General features: G+C 44.2%; 1 protein-coding gene across 3 annotated transcripts in view; it reads right to left on the bottom strand.

Moving 5' to 3' along the window:
* The window catches only part of JSRP1 (junctional sarcoplasmic reticulum protein 1), a 176753-nt gene that overhangs the window by 99121 nt on the left and 53514 nt on the right, over window positions 1–24118 (bottom strand). Inside the window, exon 1 of one of the 3 annotated variants that reach the window (XM_078670984.1) lies at window positions 6370–6516. The exons of the other annotated variants lie outside the window; for them this stretch is intronic. Coding sequence (XP_078527110.1) covers window positions 6370–6508 — 139 coding nt within the window. The 5' untranslated portion in view covers window positions 6509–6516. Of the gene's footprint in view, window positions 1–6369; window positions 6517–24118 lie in introns of those variants that run through there. 3 annotated transcript variants of the gene reach the window in all.

Genomic DNA, 24118 nt, shown 5'->3' with positions numbered 1-24118 from the left:
TGTGTGTGTGTGCGTGGTTGTATGTGTGTGTGTGCGTGGTTGTATGTATGTGTGTGTGCGGTAGGAGAAGGATACATGTGGAAGAGAGCAGCAGATCTGCACAGAAGAAAAGAACAGGGAGTTGGAGAAGGGGGCGGGGTGGAAGAGAGCAGCAGATCAGCCCCGGGAGAAAAGAACAGGGAGTTAAAGATGGATGCAGGGTGGAAGAGAGCAGCAGATCAGCACAGGACAAGAGAACAGGGAGTTAAATAAGGATGCGGGTGGAAGAGAACAGCAGATCGGCCCAGGAGAAGAGAACTGGGAGTTAAAGAAGGAGGCAGGTGGAAGAGAGCAGCAGATCAGCACAGGAGAAGAGAAAAGGGAGTTAAAGAAGGCGGTGGGGTGGAAGAGAGCAGCAGATCAGCACAGGAGAATAGAACAGGGAGTTAAAGAAGGAGGCGGGTGGAAGATAACAGCAGATCACCACAGGAGAAGAGAACAGGGATTTGAAAAAGGGGCGGGGTAAAAGAGAGCAGCAGATCAGCAGATCAGCACGGGAGAAAAGAACAGGGAGTTAAAGAAGGATGCAGGGTGAAAGAGAGCAGCAGATCAGCACAGGAGAAGAGAACAGGGAGTTAAAGAGGAGGTGGGATGGAAGAGAGCAGCAGATCAGCACTGAGTGGTATTTGGAGTGTATGTTGCATTGAGTGCAGTGTAATTATGTTGTAAATAATGATGTGGCACTGAGTGGTATTGTGTGGAGTGTATGTTGCATTGAGGAGAGTGTAATTATATGGTGTAGTTATGTGGCACTCAGTGGTATTATATGAAGTGTATTTATGTTGCATTGAGTAGAGTAAGTATGTGGCGTGTAATTATGTGGTACTGAGTGGTATTATGTGGAGTGTATTTATGTTGCATTGAGCGCAGTGTAATTATGTGGCTTGCAATTATGTGGCACTGAGTGGTATTTGGAGTGTAAGTTGCATGGAGTGCAGTGTAATTATGTTGCAAATAATGATGTGGCACTGCGGCAGAATGGGTAATGCTGTTACACAGCTGAGCCCATGTACAGAGCCTGGGGCACAATAAGGTGGAATGAGGCACCGTAAGGAACAGTGAGGTGGAGTGAGGCGGAATGAGGCAGAGTGGGGGATGCTGTTTCACAGCTGACCTGGGTCCCTGGTCTCTGGGATGTCAGTCTTGCCAGGACGATTGCTCCATATGGACTTGGTCAAAGATGCAACATACCAAAATGTCTCTGGTTGGATACATATAAAAACTTATTGTTGATAAAACGTTCTGCAATGACGAACAGCACAGTTTCCCTGTGTTTTATTTGGGGCATGGGAAGGAGACCGGAAATTGTGAGAAGTTTGCAAACCGTGTATGGACGCTTTTTTAACAAAATATAATATAGGAAAGTGAAAGGGCGATGTTTATTTTGACTCAGACCGCGGGCGAGGCTTCTCCAGTCACTGATGCAGTTAAAACTCGCAGAGCGGAGTGGTTGAACACGAGAAAGCTCCTCATTCTTTGGCGTCCCACCTCACACGCTGCAACCCAATCCCCGGGAAGAAAAACAACAAAAGTCTGGTTACTCGAGCCTTGGGTTCCCAAGTAGTGCAAAGCAGGCCTTCTAGCGCTTCAAAGTCTAGTCAACACTAGCCATACAATTATAAAAATAATAGCAAAATTAATAGCTTTGTCATTCACAATGCCAATAGCAAATGTGACACCTATAGTATTTGTAATGCAATATGTGTTGTATTTATGTGAGACTTGGATATATTGATATTACAAATAACAATGGCTTTTTTTAAAATAATAATAATAATACTTAAATAAAAGTTGTGTAGAGAGAGAGAGTGCGAGAGAGGTGTGTAGAGAGAGAGAGAGATAGTAAGAGTACGCGAGGTGTGTAGAGAGAGAAAGATATGCATATAGAGAGAGAGAGATGCATATAGAGAGAGAGAGGTGTGTAGAGAAAGAGAGAGAGAGAGGTGTGTGGAGAGAGAGTTAGAGAGAGCGATGTGTAGAGAGAGAGCTTGTGCTCTCCTGGCTCCTCGGGTCGGTTTAGTGTTAACACGTAATTGACAAACCCATCGTCAAGCAGGATGCCTCTGTCTATGTTGTTGCCCACTGGCGCCTGTTGTCTGTTTCAAGCAGAAGAGCTGGAGAAGGCGGATGCACATGCTGCTAAGGGAGAAGGGAGGGGGTACCCCCATAAGAATGGCTCTGTCTGCCTTGTCCCCAGTGGCGCCAGTTGTCGGTTCCAAAGTAACACTTGCTAATTAATAATTGTAGCAGAGAAAATGAAAAAAAACGACACAGATGTGTACCAACAGAGTGTAGAACCGGTATTTCTGTAACAAAATGCACAACCACGCAAATGTTTTTCCCTTCAGTAAATACTTAATGTAATAAAAGCGCTTGTTTTTTGAAAATTACCTTGCACCTCGCAAACAGAATTCCTTAATGCACGCGCTCTATATATTGTGGAACAAGCATACTAAGCCCTGTTGAGTTTTCAAACCACATGTAATATAATTGGGCATGTATGAAAATGAACTGTGCTTCCCTTGTGTACTTGTACACAAATGTAAAGGAGTAGTGCGAAATAATTCCAGGCTGTATCCTGAAAAGCGATCTTTACAGGTTATAGGTTGAATCCCTTCAATCTTGTACGTTTGTTTCGGTACGTTTGTTTCGCTACCAAGTGAAATGTTGGTGGTTTGCATGTAAGAAGGGATAGATGTTATATTTGTCTCAAAATACGTAGCAAAATAATTAGATGTATTAATTTAGTATAAACTTTTAAAGCTTGTAGAGATTTCCCTGCATTGGGTTCTTCATTATGCGCCGTTAGTTATTGTCACACCTCTCGGTTTTAGTAAAAAAAAAAAAAATTTCATCCACCCCAGAGACTTAATTGCAATTAAATAAAACTTCTAAATTCACCGATGCACAGAGACATACAAACGCGCAAGCACAGATGAAAAAAAAACGTGCAAACACAGACCAGGCACACCTTTGGAAACCCATCCACTTGCAGCCGTATACACTGATGTATGCAACTACACATGCATGCAGCGACCAGCACATACAAACTTACACACGCACATAAATATACACACAAAAAAAGCATGCACAAACATATAGGGCATTAGCAATTTACACACACATAAACAAGCACACATATGCAGGCACTCCTACATACCTACACATATTCACACTCAAACACACATGCATGGAGGCATGCTCCCGCACATATACACGCACACGCTCTTGTCTGTGAAGCGACTTTAATGAAACATTTATTTTAATCCTTCAAAAAATGCAACATTTTAAAGTGCTAATACGGTGGCAGCATGTGGGAATGCCCTCTGTGTGGGAGTACACATACTAAACGTGGTTAGTGGGCATGTGAAGCGTACGCTGTGTGGGAGGCGGGTTCAAATAAAGGCATGGACACATGCTCCCGCACATATATACAAACACTCTCTTGTCTGTCATGCGACTTTAATTAAAAATTTACTTTAGCCCTTTAATAAATGCAAACTTTTACATTGCTAAGACGGTGGCAGTGGGTGGGCATGTCCTCTGTGGGGGAGTACACAAAGTAAACGGGGCAGTGGGCGGGTGGAAGCGTCAGATGTGTGGGAGGTGGGTGCAACTAAAGGCACTGAGGCATGCTCACGCACATATACACTCACACGCTCTCGTCTAAAATGCGTCTTTAAATAAATGTTTATTTTAAGACTTTATAATTTTAAGACTTTAAAATATTTAAACTTTGACAGTGCTAAAACGGTGGCAGCGGGTGTAAATGGCCTCTGTCTGGATGGACGCAGGGGCAGTGGGCGGGTGGAAGCGTCCGCTGTGTGGGAGGCGGGTGCAAGTAAAGACAGGGCAGCTGGTGGAAATAAAACTGCTAAAATGAAATGGAAGAAGGGAGTAGGTGCATGCGAGATGGTAGCGTCCGCTGTGTGGGAGGCGGGTGCAAGTAAAGACAGGGGAGCTGGTGGAAATAAAACTGCTAAAAGGAAATGGAAGAAGGGAGTAGGTGCACGCGAGATGGAAGCGTCCGCGGTGTGGGAGGCGGGTGCGAGTAAAGACGAGAGCTGCTAAAAGGGAAACTGCTGAGAGGGATTGGGATAAAGGAGGGGGTACATGCGAAACAAGACGGAGGGAAGAGAGGGGAGGGGGGAGGAGAAATGCGAGGGGCCAGAGCGGGTAAAATAAACAAGACGGAGGGAAGAGAGGGGAGGGGGGAGGAGAAATGCGACACGGCGGGAAGGGGCAGGCAGGATGACTCAGGGGAGGGGGCGGAGCGGGGCAGAGCGGCATGTGGGTGTGAAGAAGCCGGGCCTTTGAAGTGAAGCTAAGCTTCACTTCAAAGGTGTCGGAGGAATGCGGGCGGCTGTGCACGCGCTTTTAAGCTCAATGCACATGCGCATTGAGCTTAAAAGTCACGGGCACTGCAAGGAATCGCCACGATTCCTTGCAAGTTAGATAAAGAGTCGATGAGCCCCTATAGTCTCGCTTGCTCGATGCGCATGCGCATCGACAGGCGAGACCTAAAAGGAAATCTAATCACATGCTCTGAATTGCGAGTAACAGTTCATTATCTGTTCCAAAAACAGACCATAAAGAATCATAACTTAGTCACTTTATGAATATACTATGTATTCATTCCAGAAACGGCTCAAATCGCTTAGACTATCTCTCAAAAACGGTGAGGACAGAGCTTCTTTCCGTTTACATTTTCTTTCTGGGCCAAGCATTCTTTGAGAGTCAGATTCATGGCTCAGGTGGCAGGCAGATGTCGGCGGCCCGTGAGCCATCAAGCAGGAATGAATGGTTAAATTAAGCACATACTCCGAGCAATGGACACTGTTTGCAAAATGCATGAATGTTGGCACACATGACTGCCGTCCATATCTCAATTTACTCAGATGGCGGCGCGCAAACACCAATGCAATCCACTCCGCCATCTGAGAAAGCAGAGATGGCTCTCACCAGTCACAAACACCAGACATCAAAAACAGCAGAAACAGTGCAGGATAAGTACAGGTGTGTTCCAACTGCAAGAAGGCTGGAGGACAAGAACCCCGGCGGCTGAAGCTACGTCAAGAACAATGCACCCCAGAGAGGGCCCATTTTTGCATTCACACTGCATGTAGGGGGTAGCGTCTTCATAGAGCAGGCAGTAACCATAACACATGCAGCCACATGGCTGTGCTTGTATAGGATGATGACATTGAAGGAAATGCGCAGGAGTCTAGCAGACCGCTGCCTATCTCCCTGGTTTCAAAAACACAATGCGCCTCTTGTTGCATTGCGACCTTTGACCCCTCAAGAGACAAGTGTTGCAATGTCTGCACAACTGTGCATGCAAATGCATGGATGGAGGTCTGGGGCTGTTTACACAGTCATGAGCCAGTTTCCCTTACTGTAATGTTCTGGGGTGGACCGTTTGGGCCTTACTGCAAGCTCTCCTTTTGTGCTGCAAGGGGTGTAAGGGCCATAAGCATGAACACATTTTCTCATAGACACAGAATGGGCAAAACCCTTTGATGCATCTGGCCTTAAGTATCTATCATGCCAGCGATGGTGGGTGTGGCTGCAGCGCAAAATAAAGAACTGTGCGGCATCAGACCCTGCAACAAGGCTGTATTATGCTTTCAAAATAAAAATAAAAAAAGACATATATTCTTAAAAAGCACATTTATTCTTTGCCATTTGATTTGAAAACATCATCTCAATGCATTAACCCAAACCTAATTATCTCATTAAACTCAACTGAACTGTTAGTTAAGCTAAAGGGGCTAGAGTAGAGGGGGCGTGATGTCACAACGGGAGGACGTCATCAGACACACGAACATTCCAGAACGTTCCTGGCGGGCACTGGGAGTGACACTGCCTGGACTGGTTCAATACACGTGTTTTTTTCACTCTTCCCTGCATTGCCCCTTTAAGGACCCTCCCGGTGGGGCCCGTCTTTCATCAGCCAGGCCCTCCTCGGAGCTCGCGCCCCCTAAAGCCACTTCAGGTCGCCTCCCGTCCCCACCCAGAAACTATTTTTATATCTAAGAGGCCAGAGACTCACTCTGCGGCAGAAATCAATATTACCACCTATATACCCTTTGAGCTGCTTATTTCAGGGGTCAATAATTTAAAATAAAAGCTTAAAAAAAAACCAACAAAAAAAAGTGAAATGCAGCAAGGGTTGGTTCCTTATTAGGGCGACCCAGGAATTCCCACCCGGGTCTCAGAATAAGGCGCGCAATAATAAACACAGGACGCAAACCCGTGAGACCCCTGCGCAGGGGGTGTAAACGGTCCCACAAATCACCGCCTTTGTGCACTAAGTAAAGACAAACGTACCTGCGTGGAGGGAGCTGCCGCCGCCGAGGGACGCCTGCCTCCTGTGAGCCCCGGGCTCTGGGGGGAACGAACAGCGACAGGTGCCGGCCGGAGAGGAGGGGACGAGCTGCCAATCACGGGGCGCGCGGACCACCGCCATGGCTCGCGCTCAGCTGCTGGGGCGCTGACGTCACGCGTTGGTTCTGCAAAAAGACGACACAAGCCGAGGTTCATGCAGAGTCACACAGCCATAAGGCTCACACGGATGAGCTGGCCTATGCACACGCAGGCCCACGTGAACTGTGCGGCAGGGGAGGGTCAAATTATGTGGCATCGTTGGCTAAATAAATTATGCGGAAAGTAAAGCCAAATTATGCGTCATAACGAGGCACTTTTTGGGATGCTATTACTTCATGAAGCCTTTTTACACATGGTAACACTGGGCATAGATTCCACTTCATAAGTACCAGTTTAACAGCCAAAAACAGCAACCAGCAACTGAAAGATGTCAAGTCAACCTTTGCAAAGGGCCTTCCACTGCGCAGAAATACATTGCCACGTTTTAAATAACTTGTAACAACATATGAAACCTGCAGATTATGGATTATGTGGCAGAATCACAATTCCAGAGGCCCCATCTATCCGGAAAGGAAGGCCAACATTACAGTTTATCGATCGGGGCAATCGGATAACTACTATTCAAATAATATATGCTTAGATTCACTGTGTGTAAATTTATTTTAAGTGACTATCCAAAAAGTCTGGCATACCTCTGTCCCTGCAGAACGAAAGCTGGGACTCATCACTTAGGCTAAAAGAAACATTTCTTGGCCTACCAATTTCATCGATTACCAGATGGCTCCCACGCAATATAAGACACCTTCTGCCGATCATTTTCCTTTCAGCCAACTGTACTTTGCAGGGTGAACCTTGTGGTATTGTTTTCTTTCGCACAAACAGGAGCCTAAATCTCCTTTTTAAGTGGTTTCAATATCTTTCGAAAAATATATCATTATATTTAATTATAAGGCCCAAGGTGCAAATTAATGTTGAATAAAATCCAAGACCTGATATCATTTCACACAGTCTCTCACTGCATACAACATTATTTCACATATTTCTTAAATATGAAACTTTTCTAATAACCTAACTGGACCATCAACAGCACAGAAGTGATTAAAGACTTCTTACATCGATTTTCAAGAAAGGGACAAGTAGTACTCCTCTTGAGCACAACATCTTGATACGTGTTTTGGGTTGTACTAATAGAATCAGCTTGGAAAGGGTTTGTGGTGATCTACAAACAATACCGATCAAGGAGTTATTTTTTAGTGCACAGCCCTCAAGCCTCCATTCCATACATGAATTGCTCATCCAGTCCAGATTTTATCTATGCATTCTGGGTCTTGTAGTATTAATACCCTGGATATCAGGACTTCCAAGTCACTGAAATGCTATCTCATTAGGAGTTCATTACTCGTATATAAGGAATATTCTGGCATCAGTGCTTCTGCGCCGATATCCTTAGGTTTCGCCTCATTACTGAGCTTTTCACCTGAACATTTCACCTGATTTTAGCAGGTAAAAAAATAAACGAGAACTGTGAATTTTCAACAAAACTTGTAAATCTCAATTCGAACAAAAAGGCAAAAGTTGTAATCGGGCTCAATAATTGGCCAAATACTCAGAATAAATGGCAAATCACAAGGTGGCTTTTGGACCAGACACTAAAAAGCATTCAGAACAATGACCTCAGGTCTCACTCATTATGAGTGAGACTCACACTTCAGGAGGCCAGGCTGAGCTCTCACTCTCAGAAGACAGAATGAGACAATGGATGGGAAGCGCTACGACCTGATGTCTAAGTGTACCTCTGTCCAGAGTTCTGCTTTATACAGAGCGGGTCCATGGTCGATGCAGAAGTTTCAGGAAGCAACACCACCTCTGGAGCTCCTTCGTTTACTGGGAGGAGCCATTTTGGAGTATTGCTTCACAAATTTTGTCAGCCAATCGTCTAATCTAGTGATGTTTTAGGGCCTTATTTTGAGCATGGCTTTATAGGATGCTCCGTAATACTAAATGTACATTGTGCTCTAACTGACTTATAACATGGTGAAAGGAACATCTGCCACGTCTGTATCCTGTCCACCAACCTCTGGTCCTAGTCTATTAATTTTACATTAATTTTGATTGTCTTATCATTTAACTGATATCAATTTCTAGGTTGTCACTGATGTCAAAAATGATGTCACTTAATGTAATCAAACCTGATCACTAGTTCTCACTTCTAAGAATTGTTAAAACTTGAAAACTGTACCAAAATGATGCATGAAATAGGACGTTTAAATACTGGCCGCTCTGCAGAAATTGTCAGCTTTCCAAATGTTATCTGCAGATATGCCAAATTGGACAACAGCCCATCTGTGAATGACATTGCGGTCACCAAGTCGGTCTGCCCAACAGCTGCCACATGACCATTATGTTCATTCTGCTCACTCACCGCCCAGGTTGCATTTAATCTTACCCCTTCAAGTCCATTCAACTCTCACCATGTGCTAAATATAAACTCTGCTTTGTTGCTGGCTGCCTGTGTTGTGAACCTTTCAAGCTGCAAAGCACAATTTGATAACAACGCGATATTTGATAAGGTTATCTCGACAACATCCCAAGCGACTACCGTGTTCAGGTTTCGACGGATAGCAAGCAGAATTAGGCAACAAGGAAGGAACACCTGTTAAGTTTTTGAGGATGCAGAGAGAGAAGGACAAAATACACATTATATGAGATTCATCCACGGTAAGCAAATGAGAGAATAATTGACACAGAAGAAAGACTTGGTGACCGTCTGATCAGAAACATGCAGAGTAAGGAAAGCGTGAACAATAAACTACTATGGGCCCTAAATACTTTAAGCTGTCAATGGTTCCTGTGTCATGTGTGACTTTCACGATACACAAAAAGGTGTAGGGTCCAACTACTGGTCAGCCTAGACCTCAAATAGTTGCAAAACAGAACAAAATGGCTAATCAGGATGATTAATGTCAAAATTTGGAACTACACAACCAAAGCATGCAGTGTAGCCACGGGATTAATTAATACCCAACAAATTTAATACATTTTCAAAAATGATTTTGTATTATGACACAAAAAGCACATGACATCAAAGACACTCCATCATAACAGTTAGTGCAAAAACATAGCAGAATATATACAGATATATACAACTATATGGCGACGAAGTAACCATACATTAAAGGAAAAAGAAATTATCAGAATCTTATGGTGACACCAACAATACTCTATACACTTGGTTAAATGACCAATAAATTGCAATTTACACACATTCATAGCAATTAATAAAAAACAAACAACAAAAGCCAGTTCTTTAGTAACAAAAACCTGTGAAACAGGCGGAACTTAGATGGAATAGCCTGCCTGTCACATGACACCTGTGATTAATAGTTTTAAAGAAGTTGCAGACAGGGCCCACGTGAGTGGTCTGAGTATATCCCTAGCTGCACCCTTTGGTTTTTAACACAGGCTGGGGGTCAACGCGTTTCGAACCTTATTGAGTCTAGGTTCTCCTCAGGACAAGGACTGGGTAAAGATGTACCTGAAATGGAATTTGAGGAAGGTGTCAGCTTCTGTATAGGTAGTATATATTTTTACAAAATACCAATCTGACTGTGTACCCATAAGCAGATGAAATTACCTTCTCAGCCTACACAAGGGCTGCGTGGAGAGAAGTCGAAAAACCCACTCAGTTGTTTCTGTAAAAACAAAGGTGGACACTGTGAATTACGCGTGAAGCGTTGATAAATCACGCAGGGGCGGGATTACAATGACTAGTGCAGGGTACCTGGAATCGGTGTCCGAGATGTCTAGATCCGAGGCGCCCTGGGGAGTCTTAATTATATGTTACAGCCTCGTATTTTCTTCATCCTGCTTGATTTAAATGCATGTGTATATTGGAGGCTGGGGATCAAAAAGATAACAAGGAGGGCACATCAGGGAGAGCACTAAACGATAGTCACACAAGATGCTAGGTTAGCAGTTGGGACGGGCGCGTTTCTTACCTGCACTGAAAAATGCACGGTAGGGCGGGGAAGTTCAGTTAGACGTTCCGAGCGGCTCAGCGGGAATGGATCTCTCGCTGTGAGCTGCGGGCGGAAAAAGTCCCAGGATTAGAAAGAACCGAACGTGGGTTATGCCTTATAAAGGCTGCAAGGTAGAAAGGTTCACACGAAACAGAATCCACTTACTCGGAGCCCTCAGTTGCTCTGAAACAAAGTCGTGCTTGCCTGCCGGTCCGGTCAGCCAGGTGGAAAGGCGCCGCCCTCGGGAAGACTAATTAAAGGCCAGGCGATGTGTCAGTGACCACGTGACGCCAAGGATCCTGGTCCTTGTAGTTCCCACGGTGTAAGGAGGTGCCGAACGTGGGAATACATGGCATATGATCCATGCTGGATTCACAGTAAAAGACGCACTCTTATTTTCAGAGCCGGTGTCTCATTGGAGTCTAGTGTGGCACAGGCAACGTGATTTGTTCACATGCAATTATGTCTTTGGATGCCAAGGGCAAGAATGAATAATCACGTGACTGAGTGGTCACTTGCAGTTTCGAAAGTGAACCCATTCTATGAACCAAGAGTTTTATGTTTTCAGAGAAACTGATTAACCACTAAACACCCATTCCGCATACTGAATGGAAAACGCTTAGCAAAACGTCAAGGGAAGTCTGGAAGCCAACACTCCTACTCTATCATGACATCTGATGTAGTAGGTTATATGCAGATACATTTCAGATGATTTTCAGTTGAATTTCAAACATTGACGGATACAAGCCCCCATGCACTATATCATGGCATCTGATGTAATAGGTTGTGATCGGATGCATTACAGATGAATTTCAGACATTGGCGAATCTAAGCCCCCATGCACTATGTTGATTGTAATTCAAATACGACAAAGGGCACAAATAGCATTTGTTACCACGCCCCTTTCCACCCGCATGTTTTGAAGTGGGGAAAAGAAATAAGGCAGGAAATTAGCGCAAGTGAGCGAAAGCATGAATTTCAAGGTGTAAAAAAGACTGCAGACACAGTATCACAGCTCAGGTACGGGCACTCTGGATCATGCTGGAAGAGCCTAGGCCCCCAAATTGGAAAGTTCCGACATTTCATTGAGTCCGGTGTTGGATGTATCAAATTTGAGAATGAGATACGCTTCCTTTTGGGACAGACGTGCATCTGGGTCGCCACTCCCACCACGGATCACAGCCAGGACAGTCCATCGCATGTCATTCACTGTGTGTTTTTGTTGTAGGAAATGTGCCACCAAGGGTGCTGTAAGAATCTTGTTGTTTATGCGCGATCTGTGTTGTATGATTCTCTGGCGCACCTCCTGCGTTGTCTTGCCTATATACAGCTTTTTGCAGGGGCATTGGATGGCATACACCGTGTATTTAGTCTTGCAATTGGTGTGTTCCTCATGGCGCCAGAATTTGTTACCGTCGGTGAACAGAGAGCCTTCCATCGTAATGTGACAAACAGTACACGTGCCACATTTGCGATGTCCCTTGACTGGTGTTGACCCGAAGATGGTACTTTGGGTGTCCTTCTTGGCCGGTGGCCTCGTGGAAGTGATCATCTGGCCTATACTCCGATTTTTCTTAAGGGCAAACAGTGGTGTTCCGGCCTCCGGTAAGATTTCTTCAACCAAGTGCCAGCTCTTTCTGATGATCTTTTGTAGTTCGCTGGTGTGAGGTCCAAACGTGGAGACACACACGATCCTTTGGGAGGTTTTTCTCAATCTTTTCTCGAGCAGATGTTCTCTCAGTCTCCATCGGGCTCGTTTCATGGAATGTTTGAGCAGCTTATGCGGGTAGCCTCTTTCCTGTAGTTTGGCTGAGAGCGCTTGTCCATGGAGTTCAAACTGTTGTACTGAGGAGCAGTTTCGCCTGACCCGAAGATATTGCCCGTATGGGAGATTGTCCCGAAGGCTCCTCGGGTGGTAGCTCCTATAGTGGAGCGCATTGTTCTTATCGGTCTTCTTTTGGTATAATGAACATGAAAGTTCTTCATTTTTTACTGTGATCTCCACATCCAAGAAGGGCATAGATTTCGTGTCTTGGTTCAAACTGAATTTGATATCCGGGCTCCTGTTGTTCAGCCATGTATGGAACTCTTCAAGAAGGGCCTGAGAACCATTCCAGATGCACCAGACGTCATCTATATATCTGAGCCACTGCTCAATGTGCTCGTTGAAGGGATTATTGTTGTAAATATACCTCTCCTCATACTGGCCCATGTACAGAATAGCCATTTCGGGCGCGAATGGACAGCCCATAGCCGAGCCTTTCACCTGTAGAAACATCTCATCTTCGAATGTGAAGAAATTCTTCTTGAGAGCCAATGTAGCAAAGGAAACAATGAGTTCAGTGGGGACTCTGTGTGGACGAGGTCTACTCTCCAGGTATAATTCTATCACATCTAGACCGTCTTGTTGGGGTATCTGTGTATATAGAGAGCATACGTCCATGGTCACAAGCAATTGAGAAGATGGATCGAATTTGCGTCCCTCCACCTTGTTGATAAAATCCATGGTGTCCCTTAGATATGAAGGAACTTGGACCACCAGCGGTTTCAAAAATATGTCAACAAATTGAGCAATTGGTTCCAGCGCAGAGTCGCACCCAGACACGATGGGACGTCCTGGAGGTGTTGTCAATGGTTCCTGTGTCATGTGTGACTTTCAGCCAGTCCTGCTACTTCAGACAACACTAAGCATGTTGTAAGCCTGTACCAGCAATGGGTGATGTGAAAGTACAAGTACTAGCATGCACTGTGTAGTTGGTTGGAGAACCGTGACTGGCTGAGAGTTAACCTCATGGCGTGAGACAAGCTGACCACTATCTCTACATGCGAAACCATGCATCACATGCGAGACCATGCATCCGTGTGCGGATGTACATCCAGGATGGGCTATATATTCCCTATCAGCTTTACCATCCATGTAAGACTGTACCTTCACATGTGAGGCTGTACCTCCATAAAAGACAAAAAACATGTAACACATACCTCCAAGTAAATACATGAAAATATCTGAGACGGTACATTTACGCTTGAGAACGTTAACACCTTGTCAGTACCTTAAACCAGTGATTCTTAACTTGTGGTCCGGGGACCCATGGGGGTCTGTGACGTCTTGTCAGAGGGTCCGTGACTGCTTAGAAAATTAAATATTATTACCAGATAACTACAGTCTACCTTAATAAGGAAGCAAAATGTAAAACATAACATTTTTAAATGTTCTGCACATGAAAAGGAATTTGAAATTGGAGTCTAAAAATGATGGTGATATCCTCAAATTGATTCGCGAGAGCAGAGCTAGTACATGGTACAGAAAATATTATGGACAATGGGTGGCCTCAATTGAATTTGAAAAAAACTCCAACCTTCCCATTGAAATTAAAATTACATTTTTATATTAATTTGTGAAATAAACAAAATATTTGATCTGTGTATTTGTTTGATGGATGGTTATGTCTGTATTTTTGTCAGGGCCGACTGACTGGCCATAGCGGGCACCGGGCAATCCCCTGGTGCGCCGCACTGGTGGGGAGCCAGTTTGGGGCCCCGGGGGCCGTTTTTGCAGCATAGCTGCCAAATCGGCCCTGTAACAAAATCGGCTGAAAACCGGCCCGGCAAAGAGCTCGGTGGCACCTCCAACCCCCCCGGGGGGGGGGGAGGAAGAGCCGGCCGAGCACTTTGCCAGGGCCGGTTTTGGTTCCCAGTCCGGCCCTGATTTTTATGTATTCTTTTGAGGATGTAATGATCAAATTGATTTGTCCCGGGTCCTGGGCTTAAGTAATGACTCAGTGCGGATCCCCAGGTTCCAATAATGATTCAATGGGGGTCTTCGAATTAGAGTAATTATTAAATGGAGGGCACACAGAAGTCGAAAGGTTAAGAACCACTGCCTTAAACCATACTTCCATGGAAAGCACAGACACACGCTAGACCATTTTGAATCATGCATCTAGGTGAGACCAGGTGTCTACATGACACTAGGCATTTGTGTGATAACATATGGTGTCGGGATACACCCGAATATGAGACTACATTCACGAACGGCTGTCCATCCGTGTGAGACTGGGCATGCATATGAGAATTCTTATCCATGTACCACCCTAGCCCCAATATGATGATGTACCACCTAAGACCTCTCATGGTCTAGCAATGTGCCCCAAGCTCTTCGCACCATTAGTGAGTTCCAAGCTGCTCACAATGTCCACATGATCCACAACTGGCGCCCTGTGTAAGGTGAATTTGTGTGATGAGCATTGTAAGATCCCATCGCACAATGTCTTTCCGTGCATCCCAAGGTATCTCCCACTGCCTCGCAATGTGGTTAATGCTACTCATGCTGTCAATGAGTTCCTAGCTCCTTACACTGCACAAGTGCCCATGTTTCACAAGCTGTCTATTCGTGAGTCAGAAGCACAAACACTGTCAATGGCTTCCAGGTTACCTCCCATTATCCATTAGCGCATGTTATAGCAAACCTTTTGCTCATGTGCCCTGAGCTAGCTCACACTATCTATGTGCGCCAAGAAACCTCACATTGCTTGACCATGAGATGTGACCTACCTCACTGTCAGATGAATGCCAACTTTAGGTACTATAGCTGTCTGTGCTACCAAAGCCAAATCACATGGTCTTTCCATGCCTCCAAGTACTTCACATTCTAGGTCCTTGCTCCTCAAACTCCTCTACAGTCAGTCCAGTCTGTAAGCTCCTCACACTGCGTATCTCTATTCACCAAAATCCTTGTTGTGCAAGTTCATAGATACCTCACATCTCATGCTCCGGTGCCCAAATTCATACTTTCAACCGATATGACCTGTGCTCTTCACAGTGCCTCTCCATGTTTGACGAGCTACCGCCCATTGTCCATGTGCCGCAAGAGACGTCAGACTGTCCATCCATGTCTTCAAGGGGGATCAAAGTTCTTTGGTTAGCTCATGCACCTCAAACTATCCCACATCTTTTGCTTCTCTGCCTCAAACTACAATGCCCTGCTGCATGCCTCACTCTCCCTGTTCATCAGTCCCTGGCTACCTTACTCTATCCATCCATGTGTGCTCAGCAACATCACAGTGTCTATGGCTGCCAAGATACCTCAAACTGTCGGTCATTTGCTAAGAGACGTCATGTTGTCCATGGCCCTTAAGCTCAACCATATGCACCAGCCGCCTTGCTTCCTCTAGCGACATGTCTGTAGCTGTGTTTACCATATGCCTGTCCAGCTCACCCCAGAAAGTGGAAAGCCAGGCCCCCACATCTAAACGATCCAGAGATTCAGCGATCCGGTTTGAGAAAAAAAAGAGAGGGCTACACGAAGGAAGAGGGAATAACGGATCTTTATGGTTTCGTGCATACAGTCCTTGTTTACAGTCTACGAAAGACTGAGGAGATTCAGAGACAATTGTAATATCATTGATGCAATCAGCAAGATCAATGCATCCCCCCTCTAAAGCACATGGGTACAGTCACAAAGCCAAACATGCAAGTTCAATGAGCATTGCAAAGAACCGCCCAGCAGCTCAAAAGGTGCATGGTCCAATACATTTGTTTTCTAGCCATCAATATAGACAATTCAACTACAAGGACTTCTGGCATGGGCAGACAGTGATCCTTTTCTTGGATGATCTTTGTTGGCCGTGTACACAGTTGGATAAGCTTCTAAAAATGCCTCGGTTCCAAGAGAGCTTACATAAGATCTACCCATTCCATCACCGGTGTAGCTGAAAACTCCTGCAATTGCGTAAATGACCTTCACTACCTATCTGGCCAATGCAGGAGAAACCATGCAACCCCAACCCTCTTTCCAGACCAACGCAGACAAATGTGGGTCCTTAGGCTGCTTTACTGGCATGATTCCTTGGCAATCAGCACTTCTCCATTGGCTTTTGACTACCATCCAAAAAACATATTTTTTCGACTACAATTTGACAATGTATCACAGAGATTGCAAGTTTTCTAAATCCTCTATTAAAGGAATCGCACCGATGCAGGGGCGAGGAATGAACAGACCTTGGGCATGAATACCACAACACTGGGATCAGAACTCACTGAAACTGGGTCTTGGATACAATTAACCGTCACTCAGTCAGATGCCTAAGACCGTTGACATCCTACACTACTATGTATGAGACTTTTCCATCTAACTCGCCATTACAAGATGAAGACCCATGACATGCGACCACCAGTGAAGGAAGCCTCAAGAAGCCGACTTACTGGCTGTTTTAATTGACCACCTCCGGACACATAACGCATTTTATCTGGTTACTTGGCTTCTATTCATTCTACCTCTCCCCACCGCACTCTGAGGTGGCCTTTATGTGGTGTGCAGTGCCTTTCAAAAATTATATATAAATAACAGAGAGACGAGGAGCTAATGGACCAGGAAAAGGTTCAAAGGGAGACAGTGATCAAATTCTCAGCAGGATTAGAGCAGACCTAGTACAGAACACAAGACTGAAGCACTCAGCTGTTTGGCCTGGAAAAGCGTTGAAAAGGAGACCACGTATTCAGGGTAAAGAGAACTGCATAAGAAGAACTGGCGGGGACACAGGGAACGAGTGACACTGTGTCACACAATGCAGCAAGAGATTTACAAACTGCAACAGGGATACACAAGCAACATGACAGAGAGACCAGATCATAGAAATCAGAAGGTGGAGGCAAGGGCAAGACCAATAGCCAAGGGGGACACCAGTACACAAGCATCAAGAGAATTAAGGCACATAAGAACTAAAAACACACGCTTAAATGTTGCAAAACGCACACATACAAACACAAATAGGTACGATGGAAGGCCACAAAATATGGCCTCCAACAGTGACACATATAATCGGAATATTGAGACAAGAGTGCCATTCACAACCAAATGTACACAACATTAGACCCAATGCACACAATCTCACAAGCAGTAGTTAATTTGTAAAACAATAGGTGCCAGGGCCCTCGTCAGGAGGACACGGCGCTTGCACCATCCATGGCCCCTGCCAGTGCTGCCAATGACAGCAACAACACAACCAGTAACCATCACACTCCTACAAGTGTGACAATTCATATGTTTCAAGGCACCCAAAGCTATAAGAATGGCTTGGGTGCCACATATTAGTGATTGTTGATATATATTAAATTAATAAGGAGCTGTTATTGTGCTCATTCTCAAATATGGCAAACAGCGCCACAGGGTGGTAGACTGTCACAAGTGCCAGTGCAAGTGCCAATGCTCAAATTAAACGCTGCTCACATGTCTGTCAAAAATCCACAACCTGTAATACCAATGAGATGCCGACATGCACATTTAATATGAATATCAACACTCAAGGAACAATCCTTATTTTTGAATGGCACCTAAGGGGCGTAGGTATGTGGGAGAGGTGTGGCGCCGCGGCCAGGGCGACTGACGCTGGAATCTGGGGACCACGGTTCGATCCCCGGCTCCGGCGGCAGGTTAGCCCAGCACCATGTGACTCTGGGCAATAGCTCGCTTAATCTTCCCGACGGCCCCCAGCGCCTAGAGACCCTTACGGGTGATTGTGCGCTTTACAAATGTGGACTTTACTTTACTTTACGGTGTGGCAGGTTAAGTGACACTGGGGACCAGGGGTATGAGTGCTACACCCTAATTATGATTTTATTTTTACCACCCACCCAACAAAAGGGTAGTGGCTCATTTTCCTTGCTTCCCTCCGGACAAATAACACTCATGTAATGCCACCGCCTGGCAACTTCAAAATACTAAGAACCTGCACACCCAAGGCTCTATGACCAGAGACAGGAGGACACTGAAATGCATATCATAACTAAAACTCAAGACATACCCAACAGACTTGTGCAATTTAAAGGAGGATCGCCTCTTTTGGAGCACCACCATTGGAAACCAATAACCAGCATTCACTACTCAGCATAGTAAGGACAGCAGATATTGACATGTTCTCGTAACTGTTTGAAACACTAAACACAATCACACGGGCCTTTGTCAATAAGAAAGTCGATAACCAGCAGACATCACGCATCATAGTTTAACACAAATCCCACAGATCTCACTTGCATTGGATAGCACAAGGTCCCAAGACATGAACCACTGTCTGAATTATCGCCATTGGGCAACCCACAAGCAGCAAAAAATGATGCACCAAAAAACAGTTCTTATGAGCCATGGAAATATTTCCGGGGCATTACCAGCGTGTCCTTATTATAATGTCGATCAATGTAATGCATCACGGTTGGGGGGTTTTCGTTCGCCTGACTCTTTCATAGACGATATGGCATTTTTTTTGTGTAACGCTTTCAGTGTGTTTGAATAAAAACCAATAAACTTTGTTTTACATTTTTTTTTTAAAATGAGCCGTGGAAATATCAAATGTTGTGCTTTACAAAAATAATCAAACATAACTAATTTGTTAGATTTACTCTTCTTTATGAAATAATGAATTCATCAGAATAACAGCTGTGGATAAGACCAGCATAAAGGGTAGATAAGACCAGCAAAGGTGTTTCATGACACATGAGATGCTGAGAGCAGGGTCGATGATTTGGACCTCGTTCCTCCCTGGCACCAGCACCGTCTCCCTGATAGAGGTGCTGCATTTCCAGCCTTAACAGCAGGGGTGCACAAATGTAATTCCTACTTGCTTCAGATCATCAAAATGTAGAACAAGCACACCATAGGCAGTATCCACCCTGGGATTTAGTGATGAGCATATTCAGAAGATAATGTATTGTATTGTATTGTAATTGCGTTTGTATAGCATTTAGTACCTATGACGAGGCGTCGAAGTGCTTTTTCGGCGAGTAGCACACTACCCCGGGACCCATAGAGGATCAGATAATGTATTGTATTGTATTGTAATTGCGTTTGTATAGCATTTAGTACCTATGACGAGGCGTCGAAGCGCTTTTTCGGCGAGTATCACGCTACCCCGGGACCCATAGAGGATTAGTGTTGAATTAGTATAGTGAAACATGCAAGTACATTTTAAGTGGTGGATAGGTTAGTCAGTTATTTGGATTCGGAAGGATAGCAGAAGGATAGAGGAGGAAAAAAGGTTTATATTTATTTGGCGCTTGTTACCCCAATTATTTCTGAGCGGCGTAGTGAAGACCCTCGAAAGACAGGCCCTTTTGTCATCTTGACCTAAATAACTTATTAAACTATTGTTCAAAACAGTAGGATCAAGAATAGAGGTTTGCTGTTTACAAGCCTGAAAATGTAGGTCGCACGTGGATTGAGATTTATGGATTGAGCCACCTCATTAGATTTTAAAATGTTTGTTCCTTTTTCAGTGATATTCTAAAATAGCATCTCTCTTTCCGTGTGATTACTCCTGTTTCTAAGGATACCTTTGGCAAGTTTGTTTCTTCACAGCATGTGATAAGATAGTGTGTTTTCACATGATTTGGCAATGCTTTGTTTTAAAGAAAATGTATTGTAATTCGCAGTATTTGAAAGATTCTAGTTAAAAGAACGGCTTTGATCTCAGCAGCTCCTCTTTCATGATACGCACTGGCTGGTCTTATCCACTTCGTGCTTAATTTGTTCTGGTGCTTGCAGGTGGTGGGCACCGGCACTCATTTTTTGGGGCCCGGGACTTATTTTTCGTCCTCAGACTTTGACACATAACAAGAGAGAAAAACTCAGAAAAGGAAGAAACAAAGAGAAAAGGAAAGATAAGAAAACAGTGACAAAGGAGAAAGGAGGGGTAAGAAAGAACCTAAAATAAACTGAAAGACAGGAAGTCTGGGGGGTAGGGTGGGGGGGTGGCAGAAAGGGGCATGAGGTGGAATCAAGAGAAAACACTTTCAAATTCGTCAGCCCTGGCAGTGATCTCCTAAGAAAAATTGTGAGCACTGCTTCTGATAAAAGTTCCCACCGAGAAATAAGTGGACTTAAAATATAGTAACAACATTAATGATTGCGCAATAAGTAAATTGACATAGACATCGATGTAAAATCTTGAAACAAAGTCCTAAAATAACAGAGGATAAAGCAAGCACTGATCAATCTTTTTGGTGTTTATATAGTTAAAAGGTCTTCATAGGCGGCAGAGCTAACATAAAACACATAGCAGCGTGAGAAAAAATGCCAGCTTTCCAATGGCCACGCATAACCCGCGAACCACGGAAGATCAAAAATATACGCAAGGAACATGCTCATAATTAAGAACAGTTCGAGCAACAAACTTCCGCCACAGGTGTTTCAATATTGTAAATTTGCTGATTTTTAGCAAATATGTGAATTGCATCAACTTAAACAATGAATTTCTAATTAACCGATAAGCACACACAAACAAGAGACCACCCCAGTTACGCTTCAAGCCTAGTTCTGGCTTCGGCTGGGCATAAAGTTGTGATTCCCTGGGCAGGTTACGTGTGAGCACACAGGCTATAGTAACTTTCCACCTAGCACATGCTTTATAGTTGATGTAAAATCCATTCGCAAACACGCCCCAAAGCAAATACCATTCGCGCCTAGTGTTCTCCAAGTTTTTGCACATGATTTTAAAGTTGGCGCAAAAAATAGAGAATGGTTTGCAACTGGCTGCAGAGCCCAATTACTCAATGTTCTGCATTTTTGCTTTTGCTGTTGCCATCAACTACAAACCGGTGGTCGAACAGAACGCTATCTGCGCTTAAGACTACTTCGATCAAGCAATCGAAGCAGGAAAAACAGGCAAATACTGATTTTTACGCTATGTCAACCTCGAAATAAGGCTGATCGAGGTCTAGGCGGCAAAGCTAGCAGGAGTTCATCTGGCAGATCATTTAGGCCTTTCTCTTCTGACCACAGCAGCTGTTCCAGAGCTCAGCGAAACAGGTCTCTATTGCGCATGCCTCCGACTGTAAATGTATCCAAATCCTATACGCACCAAGCTTATGTAAAGTTCACCCGCTCTGGTGGATACCGTTCCAAGTCATTGCTATCTCCCACTGACCAGCCTTACATACAGATTTAAATTTAAAACCTATATTTAAAAACATTATTGTTCTTACGAGCTCCAGCATTTTTCAACACCGTTCAAATGGTCTCTACTGGTAGCGAGACGCCTTACTAATGCTTCGAAATACTATCTTCAACAACTGTTGGACTCAATTAATTCCTCACCATGTGATTTATTAAGTCGTAGTCTTCAGTAGGGAACTTGTGCACCATGTGCTGCCAAAGAAACTAGACGGTCCTTTTATTGGAACACTTTAATTTGGAGAGGAAGCGAGAGAGCGATGTGTGGGAGCATCCGAGGTGACCAGTCTATGGGACATGCTTATCTTGTTTGTTTGAAACCAAAACAACATGTAATTCACAGGGTGCAGCGGATAGAAATCGCCATCTACCCGCACCAGGATTTATATGGATAACTGAAGTGACTGGAAACGTCCACGTCCCATGGGTGGAAACAAATCCTTGAATTAATTTCACTTTTTGATAGGCAGGAGCAACTCCTTCACCCCAGAGCTCAGTAGTAAGAGTACAGAAAAGGATTTGTGACATACTATGGCAGCAAAATCCTCCCTGTAGGATTACGTACAACTTACAAAGCAATGAAAGGGGAAAAATATTCCATCCTGCACAAAACAGCCATGAATAAAGCCTGGTGTGTTGGTTACTCAACTGGAGGATTAGAAGGCCCTGGTGGAAATTGGTATTTACATTCCCTCACCGCTAGGAACTTATTTGCCGTCAATCACAACTTGAGGATACGTGCTAACAAATGCTTGATCCGGTGTTTTCTGGTTTCCTTAGTCGACACACGAAAAAACTCAAACGGATCAAAAGTTACAACAAAAGTGCTGTACGAGGGACTGCACAGCGGCAGGCGCTATACAAAGCTTAACTGATGACCTGTCAGGTGGTAATTGATACTTTCAGGGGTTTGACCATCCTAATGAGGTTGAACTGTTACCCGGACAGAATTAAAGTTTGGTAGAATGAAAAATATTACGACCATAGGTCAGGCCTAGATGTCTCCGGGCGAGTGTCGCACTTAACAAGAATATCGAACATAACATGCTTCAGTATGCAACATAATTTGCCATTTTTGCAGCTTGATTTAGTTAACCTACCACATATTTTGATCATCCCCTGCTGCATCAATGCAGTGGCCCAGAGGATAGGCAGTAGAGTGAATGAAAGTCTTGAAACATACTGAGAGCTTAACGCGCTGGGATTAAGAAGGTAGATACAGAATCAGAGCATGCAGAGCTTTAAGAACTATTTTTACTTTCAGTAATTTCCACTTCTGGCTGTTTCCCCAGCAACTGAGCAGCAAAAAATGAGGAATTTGAAGCATCAAAACTGTGATGCCATTAGCGGACAAAGGGTATGTTATGTCACTATGACTGTCATATCAGTGAATCGCTGTCTATGTGTGCCGGACTCACCTCAATCACAAAAGGTTCAGCAGACTGTTTGTAATGACAAGATGTACTTCAGCCATAAAGACTCACTTTAGTCATAAAAGACAAGAGTAGATTAGTTGTAATGGTGTGACATATTTCAGTTACAAAAGACATAAGTAGATAAGTTGTGATGGCGAGACGAATGCCCATCATGAAATACATTTTCAGGTAGGTTATAATGGCGGGGATCATCTCAGTCATAAAAGGTATGAATTGGATAGTTGTATGTGGACTGCAGGCGTCTTCCAAAAGACTTCTACATACAGGCTGCAATAGCAAGCCTCCCCACGGTGAAGAAAAGCATTAGTAGATAGTTTGCAATGTCAGGATTCAATTCAGACATAAAAGCCAGAAGTACAAAAGCTGTAACAGCGGGACTCACTCAAGTTATAATAGACACAAGTAGATAAGTTGTGATGGCGAGACTAATGCCCATCATGAAATGCATTTTCAGGTAGGTTATAATGGCGGGCTTCATCTCAGTCATAAAAGACATGAATTGGACAGTTGTATGGTGGACTGCATGCATCTGATAAAAGACTTCTACATACAGGCTGCAATGGTGAGCCTCCCCATGGTGAAGAAAAGCATTAGTAGATAGTTTGCAATGTCAGGATTCGATTCAGTCATAAAAGCCAGAAGTACAAAAGCTGTAACAGCGGGACTCACCCAAGTTATAATAGATACAAGTAGATAAGTTGTGATGGCGAGACTAATGCCTATCATGAAATACAATTTCAGGTAGGTTATAATGGCGGCGATCATCTCAGTCATAAAAGACATGAATTGGATAGTTGTATGGTGGACTGCATGCATCTGATAAAAGACTTCTACATAGAGGCTGCAATGGTGAGCATCCCCACGATGAAGAAAAGCATTAGTAGATAGTTTGTAATGTCAGGATTCGATCCAGTCATAAAAGGCAGAAGTACAAAAGCTGTAACAGCGGGACTCACCCAAGTTATAATAGACACAAGAAGATAAGTTGTGATGGCGAGTCTAATGCCTATCATGAAATACATTTTCAGGTAGGTTATAATGGCGGGGATCATCTCAGTCATAAAAGACATGAATTGGATGGTTGTATGGTGGACTGCACGCATCTGATAAAAGACTTCTACTTACAGGCTGCAATGGCGAGCCTCCCACGGTGAAGAAAAGCATTAGTAGATAGTTTGCAATGTCAGGATTCGATTCAGTCATAAAAGCCAGAAGTACAAAAGCTGTAACAGCAGGACTCACCGAGTTATAATAGACACAAGTAGATATGTTGTGATGGCGAGACTAATGCCCAT

The sequence above is a fragment of the Lissotriton helveticus genome, chromosome 12 (genome assembly GCF_964261635.1).
Source record: "Lissotriton helveticus chromosome 12, aLisHel1.1, whole genome shotgun sequence".
NCBI lineage: Eukaryota > Metazoa > Chordata > Amphibia > Caudata > Salamandridae > Lissotriton > Lissotriton helveticus.
This window is presented reverse-complemented; position numbering and strand designations above follow the sequence as displayed.